A 9840-nucleotide genomic window follows, 5' to 3' on the forward strand; every position below is an offset into this window, starting at 1 on the left:
GTTAATATATAATGTAATGTACTTTTTTTAAGGTACAAATAATAATTAAAGTTTCTTGTTTTGCAATGGAATATTATTGTTCACACTTTAAAAATGTTGATACTTGTAGCAAATGAAGTAGCCTTCCATTATTTTTTAAACATCCTAAACACATTGAAGGAGAATTATGAAGTGTGTTTGGTAAGAAATGATAAAAACATAACTTTTTTGTAAGTAATTATCAATAAAATGTATATATGCATTATGATTTATGTTTATGTGTATTTAATGTCTGTAACTTTTGAAAATAATTATTTTTAAAAGCAAATATTTTCTTTCAAAATGTCTTCATTGGTTTTGTATTACTTTCAATGTTGAATGTTTTTAAGCGTCATATCTGGTGTTCTAAACTTATTGTTTTAATATAGATATGATGTACAGATGTCTACAGTTTAAATATTGCAGTCTTTCTGGTTGTATATGCACACTAAGCTATTTTTTATGGACATATTAAGTGGCACCAGCTAACAGTAGTTTGTTAATAACAATATGATTGGAATGGAATGCATGTTACATAATGCTAATTTAAACTTATATTAAAGCACAAGCAACTTTTATTACATACAAAAACGTTTTTGTTAATATTAAGTTAATTTACAAAATTGTTTAAAATTGACATCTGTTTAGTCTATTTTGTTAACTTTTACTTATTAGCATATAAATCAGTTGTTAATTGTAATGCATTAAACAGTACTGCCTTAGCACTTGGGAAAATGTGGCTGTTCATCTTTAAGGATAAACAGATCTGAAAATGTTAATACATCATTGAAGCAAAACTTTTATCAGCAGAACCTTAGCTTTACTGATTTGCAAAATTGATGAATGATGAAAGGAGAATGTAGCAGTTTTTGTCATTATATGAATAAATAGATGTAGATATATGGACATGTATATATATATATGTGTGTGTGTGTGTGTGTGTTTCTTATTATTACACAATCACATTTGAGTTGTTTCTATATTTCAGCTTTTATCCACACTTATGCAATAAACTAAAAGTTTTTCTTATGAAGAACATAATAAATTATATGTACTTCCACAGGGTTCCTGAAAGTGCTCTGTTTCAAGAGTATATAAAACCAAAGTTAAGAGTAACAAATGTTTTTATTTCTTGCTTTTCAAGTTCATATGTCATGCTGTGTTTTAGCCTACAGAGTGCATAATTCTTCTCATGATTCATGACATTTGCATGTTTTACTGACACCACAATAGTACACATTGCAGTGTAAAGTGTTCCTTATGTGATGTCATTTTAGTGTCTACTGACTGACTGACAGACAAGACACTAAAACAGATGGGGAAATTATGTTTAACAATCTCAATATATGGCTAGTGTGATACTGAATGACAAGCTATATATGTCTGATTTGAATTCCATAATGTTTCTCAGTTCAATGTATGCATGTTTTCCCTGTAGAACTAGATGATACCACCTACAATAGACTGTGGATGATGAGAGGATTTGGTCAGGCTTATCATTTCTGGAAAGAATCGCGCCGAGCTAATTCCCCAGCTCTTCATGCCTACCTCACATATGTGACTTTACCTTGGCATCGTATCATTGGAGGTATTCCAGTTGTATTTATTTTATAGTATGTATGTCTTTTCTTGTATTGATGCTTTTATTTCACTCAGATAGGACAAAATATATTTTAACAACAAGTATCCTTTATAAGAATACAGATTTTAAGAAATTATTTTTGAAATGCCTTTTGCAAATTGCTTTATATTTAGATTGTGTGTTGATAGTTATTTATAGCTAGAAGTTGAGTGTTTTAGTTTAGGTCCTTATTGTTTGGACTAACCTTGGCTCCTTATGTGTTTTGTTGGGTGGTAAGAACTTTTGCCCAACATCTTCATTCATTGGGTCTTTGCACTCATCATTACATGGACGACTGGCTTCTGCTCGCTTGTTCTCATTCACAGTCCAGAGACCACACTCGTCTGCCCTTACAAGAAGCAGCACAGGTTAGATTCCTGATAAAGGTGGAGAAATCCATTCTTACCCACTCAATACTTTGTTCATTTGGGGGTTTAATTCAGTTCCAACCTCAGTCCGGCCCAACCTTCTCCTCTTTGTCATCAGGATATGGAGAAAGCAGTCAACAAGACCCTCACCTCGCATTCTCTCACAGCTCAAGAGGCTCTATCTCTTTTGGGGATGTGGGTTTCCTTGGTAGTTCTCATTCCCATGGGTTGAGCTCATATGTGTTCCCTTCAGTGGACACTCCTCGATCAGTGAAACTTCTACTTGGATCCCTCGGACCATCCTTTTACCCTTCCTTCCCCAATCAGGGCCAACCTATTTTGATGGCTAAATAGGGACCAGACCATGGCAGGGATTCTGCTTCCTCCACCTTGTCTGGATTTACATCTGTTCATGGACACATCTATAGAGGGTTGGCATGCTTACTTAGACACTCAGGAGATTTCTGATCTCTTGTCAGTCTTAAGAGTTTTCTCTCCATATCTACATTCTCAAACTTTTGGTGATCTGTTGAACTTTGTCCCACTTCCTTTCTCTCTTGCAGGGGAAGGTGGTTATAGTACACTCCAACAACTCCACAGTGGTCACTTATATCAACAAGTAAAAGAGTGCCTAATACAGGTCTCTGTGCTTTCAGACCCTGGATCTCCTTTAATGGGTCCACAGTCATCACATGGTGGTCTGAGCTTGCCATGTTCCTGGCATCCTGTATCTGGTTGCAGATTGTTTATTTCAACCCAACAAGATTCTCCCCACAGAGTGGTCCTTCGATCCACATATCTTTTAGTGGGTGTGTTCTCAGTTGGGAAAACCTCATATTGCTGCTTTCACCACCCACTGGAACACCAAACTTTCTTCCTCTTAGTTTCCCATTCCAGACCTGCTAGCTCTGGAATTGAATGTATTCAACCAAGATTGGAAGGGTTATCAGATCTATTCTTACCCTCCTATTCGACTCCTCCCCAGAATTCTGTCCCTAATCCAAATCACTCTGCATCTAGTCCACCTAGTGGCTCCATATTGGCTGGCACAACCATGTTTCCCACTGATCCGACTTTACTTATACAACCTCCATGACCCTTACCTCTGTCTCAGTCTCTACTCCATCAACCTCAGTCAAACATCATTGATCCAAATATCTCCATCTTCCAGCATGGCCTTTTTCAGGTCCATTGGATCGGCCCAGTGACCAATCCACATGTGGCACCTTTGCTTTCCATATCCATAAGACCTTCTTCCATGTCCTTTTACCAAAGGCAATGGTCTATCTTCTGCCTTTCATCTCTTCAACGTAGTTTCTGTCCTTCCCACCCTTCTGTTCCTCATCTTTCTCAATTCTTCACATGGTTGTTTGACAGAGGCTTGTCCTCTTCAACTGTGTATAGCTACCTGTGGCCTTGTCAAACACCTTCTGTTTTTCCAAGTTTCAAAAGTTTTGTTTTCCCCCTGTCATTTCTCTCCTTTTCAGCTACTTTCAGTCATGCATCCTCCATGTTCCTTTGGTTTGCCTGATTAGGATCTCAGTGTGGTCCTTTATGCCCTTTCCTGTCTTTCCTTTGAACCTTTGTTGATATGTTCCATATACCATCTTTCCCTCAAAACCTATTTCCTTCTCCTTCTTGCTTGTGGTCATCGTTGATCAGCTAATTATGCCATTAATGTTACCAGAAGCCTTTACCATTCCACTTATGTTATCTTATATCCAGACTGGTCCTTCTTTCTTGAGACCTATGCTGCCTGTGAAGGCTGTTTGGCTTTCACACCCATTTCCTTACCTTCCATCTCTCACCTCTACTCCCATTCTGATTTCAATTGGCTTCTTTGTCCAGTTTGCTCCTTATGATGTTATGTGGCATGTTTTGGAGTTCATGTTCCTGACTTTTCTTACCTGGAATCCATCTGTTTCCTGTGATTTATCCCTTGTCACACTAACTGGTTGGGTTCATCAACTCATTGGGCTGGCATATTCTGATTTATCCATGAAAGGTCGTCATCCCCACACTGTTTCTTCTCATCAAATTCGTCATATCACCATGCCTTTGGCTGCTCATCTTCACCATCCTTTGGAGGAGATCATTCAGGCCAGAATGTAGACTACTCCCAATACCCTCATCACTCATTATCTGCACAATCTAGCTGTATCTTCCTTAGGCAATTCTACAAACATCCATTCGCCTTTGACTGAGGTAATTCTTATCACATAATTTAGTTTGTTTTCTTTTCAGAAAACCTTTCTTTTTTACCACTGTTAATGGGATCCCACTCTGTGGCAGGTGTTGCCTGGTCAGGTATGCTTTGCCTCAAACGTGCACTATTTACTGGTTATGCTATAATGCTCACTGTAGAGATGGGGTGTCCCACAAAACTACTGGTGGTATGCCCAGTGGTATATACATATGTTTCTCAATATCCACAAGTTTCACTCCATTTTGGACTTTCATGAGAAAATCAGAAAGGAATTTCTGCCCATTCCTGCCGACCTATTGATTGTATAAATTGGGAATGATTTGCTTTTCAAAATAGGGAATTATTGATATCCATTGCACTTTCTCCAGTGTGATGTTTCTCTGGACCCCCCATTGCATTTACTTCTCCCCTTTTCTCTCCAACTGGAGCAAGAGAGTCAATTTCCAGTCACTGGGGTGGTGAACCATAGAGGCATCCTTCTGAGTGCATTGTAGACTTTAACTTACCAGTTATTCACTCAGTAGGGCAAAGCTGGTTTCCCTCCTTCCATTTTCCATAAATGTTTTTTCCCAGATGGACAGTTGTTGGTTGAAGCAGGACCAGCCTATGCGAGATTCTCTTCATAATATTGGGTTTGTGATGACACTACCCTGTTTTTACAGTTGTGTGTAGTAGAGGCCCTCTTCTTCTTAATTCTGGTTGCAGATGATTCCTTCCTTGCTCGTACAGTTGAATTTGGGGGACTTTGTCTGCCTCGTTGGGACATGTCTTTGGACCATTTCACAGCCCTAGGGGTTTGGTCTTCTATAGATTATACGTTTCTGGATCTCTTGGCTGCCAGTCAGGCATTTTCCCATTTCTAATCTCGTTTTGTGGATCACTTGATTATGATCCACTTAGACAATACTACAGTCATTTCCCATATCAATCATTATGGTGGGACTCGCTCCATAGACCTTTGGTTATGCACACTGGATTTTCTGGTTTGAGCCCACTCACATTAGGTTTTTTTATGTCTGTCAGGATGCAGGAACTTTCAACTTGGTAGCAGATCAACTTTTGACCAGATGGGACTCATTATACAGAATGATCACTCCATCCTCAGGTATTTTGTTGGATTTGTTTCCAGTTAGGCATGCCACTGATCAATGCCTTTGCCACTCCTCTCAATGTTAAACTCCCCTCTTCTGGTCCTAGATATCTCATCCAACAGCTCTTGCTGTGGATGCCCTCAGCCAGAACTGGTCTCACCTCTTATTGTATGTGTACTCTCTTCTTTGTCTTTTCTTTCCCATGTATCTTGGCATTGACTTGTGACACTCCTTGTTGGGTCCTGTTAGTAGCAGCTTTTTTTGGCTGACTTAGTCTTGGTTTCCTCTTCTTCACTGACTGGCATCAGGACACCTGTTTCTCTGCCTCTATTTCTGTCATTCTTGCTCTAACCTCATACATCTCTCTTTCACTCAGGAGTGTCGTACTTTCCTTTTCATGGTGAAATTTTCTGGTTCCTTGCTTGCTACCCATTAAGGCTTCTCTGATTATATAGCCCTTCTATTCTCCCTGTCTGTCAACAAAAATGGCATTTGTTTTTGCCACTGGTCTATCTGCTGCTTTTTATCACTAGGACATCCTACTGTTGCTCACCTTTTGGGCTAATTTACCTGGTTTTTTCAGCCAAGGATTGTTGGTTTCTAATGTTGCAGACTATTGGGCAGCCTTTTTCACTATGGTTCTATATTTTCCTCAAGTGTTCCTTCCATTTTGTTCTGTTCCTTCCTAATTCATAGTCCCCCTTGTCCAGTTCCTTTGCCCAACTGGTTCCTTAATGTAATTCTACACACTCTTACCTTGGCCTTGTTTGAACCCTTGGTCATTTGCTCCTTATGCCATCTCTCTCTCTTAAAATCTATTTCTTTCTTCTTGCTTGTGGTCATTAGGATTTGATATTTATGCATTGGATGCCTCTTGAACTGTGTTTCACAGATCTTTCTTGATTTTATTCCCTGATCGCTCATTTCTTCCTAAGAGTTGGACAGTTTGGGAGGGAAATCTTACCTTTTCTCTCCTATCTTCTCCATCAATCTTGGCCCTCTGTGATTATACAAATCCTGATTGCTTTTTGTGTCCAGTTTGGACAGTCAGGTGTTACTTGGCACACACAGCTCCATTTTGGGATTTCTGCATTTGTTTATTCTTACCATATGACTCCATCTTCTTCCAGGGATCTTTCATCCCCTATGCTTACTGGATTGATTTGTCAGCTCATCCAGATTATCTGTTTCTCCCGGGATGGAGATGCTCACAGTCTGTATGACAACTCATCACATCAAATCTGCCACTTGACTCACTCTCTGGCCTTGCACTTTTGATGACCCTTGAACAAGGTTCTCCAGGCAGGAATGTGGACTATGCCCAACACTTTCATCTCCCATTATCTCCACCAGCTGGAGGTTTTGTCTCCTTCAGAATATCACCTCCCTTCAGTTGCTATTCTCCAGTCTACTCATCGTCTTTAATAGGTAAGTGTTTCTTTTATTTCCTTACTTGTTACCTCCAACACTGAAGGTGAACGGAGGTTATGTTTTCTCTCCTATATGTGTGTTTGTCAACTTGAAAAGGCTGAATGGGTTTGGACAAAAGTTGGTATACATTTGGACTATGGCCCAACTTGGAAGAGATTAGTTGTTGGAGGGTCAAGGGTCACGAAAATAAAAAAAAATCCCTATCTGTTAAGATTGGGACCAATCTTTTACATTATTTTTGCTCAATAAGTCAGTCATAAGTTATTGGATTTTAATAAAACTTGGTGGACATATGTAGAATGTTATTCCTCATTGTCATGAGCAAAATTTATAATGACAGACATATGGATACATTTTCGTATTTTTGAAAGCCGAATATGATAAATGCTATGTGGCAGAGGTATGTGTGTGCCCCTCTAGTTTCTAATGTACTTCCTTTTACTTTTTGGAATCCACCTAGTGGCTGGTGTTGCTTAACAGAGTATATTTGCATTCCTAAACTGCACTGAGTGAGAGGTAAAGGATAGTGTTAAATCCTGAAGTGCCCACTGTTGAAATGGGGTTTTCTGCAAGAACATTATGGTGGTATATATATATATATATATATATTTCTGTATATATTTCATTGTCTGTTCCAGACTGTATCTTCCATGGACTATCATGGAAAAAGTCAGCACTATGAGAATATCTGCCCACTTTCCTGACTCGCACATGCTGGCTTTTCAAATTAGGCTTCATGGTAACTCAATTAAATCTCCAGTAAAATACCTTTGTGATGGTTAGGTCTGATCGTGTCTAGTGGAGCACAGGAGACCCTTGCCACTCCCAGTTCCTAGTTGCTGGGGTGGTTGACTTGAAGAGTTACTCACCAGTTGTGAAATCCCTTTGAAGAGCATCTGAATGGACAGCACAATGTGGTGGGAAGTAGAGCAGGGGTGTTCATGTCCTTGTAGTGCAGGCCATCCACTTATTATATAATATGCCAATTTCCTGGTTGTTTGGCCAGCCATATGGAAAAAAGTGTTCTTCTCATGCAATGGGAAAAGACTTAGTTCCCATTCCTGTATGTTTGGTGAGTGAATTGTATAACAGAACATGTACCAAACCATAAGATCTGATCGTTGCCCTAGCCACACTACATCTCATGTCCATCTGAGCTGTTGTGTGCAAATGCTTGGTTTTTCATGTCTTTTTCTGCCCATCTCCGAGACACATTGGCTTTGCCTTTCTCCTTTTGAACTTCCATCCATGCAAATAGTACCCTGATTAAAATGGATGTGATCTCCCACAAGTGTTGTCTCTCTAGTAAGCACCTACTACTGGGTGTCACTTTATGTGCTTTCCCCTTCTGATGCCTTCTCTGAAGGGAGTTCATCTAGGTTTTTTCATTTACACCATCCCCTCCACCACATTTATGTGGAATTTTAGCTATTGTTTGCAGAAAAGTAAGGATATTTCTTTACCTGAAAATGCATTTCTGATAGATACTTAACTCTATGCACACCTTCACACCTTTCCTTCTCACTAACAGTGCACATTAATCTTGCTTCGTCTAAGAATGAAGTTAATTTCTTGTGCAAGCGTTTATAGGGATCTACTGTGCATAGGAGATGTGTGACCCTCCTATTGGTGGAGGGCTATTGTCATACGATGATCACGTCATACACTAGTGCAGTTCCTGTTATAACACATATTTTAGATGGGAAATAGTGCAAGGCTACTGACATGTGGAAAACCTTGAAGGCAGAAGTAAGAGGAATAGCCACTGTGTGTGAAGAGAGGAAAGTATATATTGGAAATACATTTTCAGGTAAGGAAAATGTTAACATTTGATAAATGCTGACATTTCAAATGTCAAGTATAATATAATAAAATGTATTTTTGACATTACCCTGCATATACTGCATTTGTTTCTGTAAGTTTCATAATCAAATGTACATTTTTTTGTATTTTTACATAGAAATTCTAACTGCAATTTAAATAGCAAAATTGAGGTTATCTAGGCTACTCAAAACAAAACAAAAACCTTTGAATTTTAGAGAAAATGCCAAGGATCAAAACTTTTCATTCTAAAGGTGGGAAAAAGAGGGTTGTAACATCTTTAATGTGGTAGTTTGAAGTTGGTTTAAACTCTAACAGAATTTTCAACTGTTTTTAAATAGCATGCTGTTGCAAAACTAAGAACTAATAGTTTTGGATTCAGTATTCATTATACTGTTGTAATATGCTGTATTACAGTTCATGTTTTATCTTTGATTATTTCTACAATACTTGGCCTTTTTTTTTACAAGCATAAATTTGATTGTGTTACTTACTTATTCTCGTCTCATGTCAGTTATACATACTGAATATACTGAACTATGTTGTGAAGTAAAATATGATAATTCGGCTGTTTACTTTATTTAATAACTTTTATGTTTTTTTTTAATAGGTCTTCTAGATACAAGACAAGAACCAGTTTTGATATTCTAGCACAAGCTGGCATAGGAACTTGAACATTCTTCATGCTGTTTAGTGGACTTCTGCTCGTAATTAAAAGTGATGAATGAAATTCTCCTGCCTGTTCTTTGTGTGATGTCTTAATGCCATCAGCTGTGATGCCATCACTTTTTTGTGCCATTTATTAAGGTACTTTCAGAGAGTTTTTTGTCATAAAGAAATCTCTGAAATATTAAGTTACAAGTACCCGAGTCTTTTTGCTAGAACCAGGAGTGTAATAAGTATGTGCTTTAAATTTATTGTCAGAAGTAATAATACAATCTGCATATATTATAGTAAAAATTAGTGTAAAACCAAATATAAGAAAAAACTTGAATTTAAGAAGTTTGTGTAGCATTTTGATCATTTGATTATAAGTAAATTAATTAAACCAATCTGTGAAAAAATTAATTTTGGTTCCTACGTTTAAAACCTGAATGTATTTCCCACAGTAAATTATATTACATTTGGTCACTAAGTAAAGATATATCATTTTAAGGTAGCTCCTAACCTTTTCCAGACTGGAGGGGGTCTTAGTGGAAATACTTGACAAAATGGCAGGAAATTTAATGCATACCTACTAAATAATATCTAATTTTCTCTTTAAAAATTATATAATTTGATTTA

General features: G+C 37.8%; 1 protein-coding gene across 1 annotated transcript in view; it reads left to right on the forward strand.

The window, feature by feature from the left end:
- Window positions 1-9608, forward strand: part of LOC106469124 (uncharacterized protein KIAA0930 homolog) — a 49546-nt gene extending 39938 nt beyond the window's left edge. The window contains exons 10-11 of the mRNA XM_022397551.1: window positions 1457-1606; window positions 9167-9608. Of these exons, the coding sequence (XP_022253259.1) occupies window positions 1457-1606; window positions 9167-9207 (191 nt within the window). The 3' untranslated portion in view covers window positions 9208-9608. The remainder of the gene's footprint in view (window positions 1-1456; window positions 1607-9166) is intronic.
- The last annotated feature ends 232 nt before the right edge of the window (window positions 9609-9840 follow it).

Source organism: Limulus polyphemus, unplaced genomic scaffold (assembly GCF_000517525.1).
Source record: "Limulus polyphemus unplaced genomic scaffold, Limulus_polyphemus-2.1.2 Scaffold3318, whole genome shotgun sequence".
NCBI lineage: Eukaryota > Metazoa > Arthropoda > Merostomata > Xiphosura > Limulidae > Limulus > Limulus polyphemus.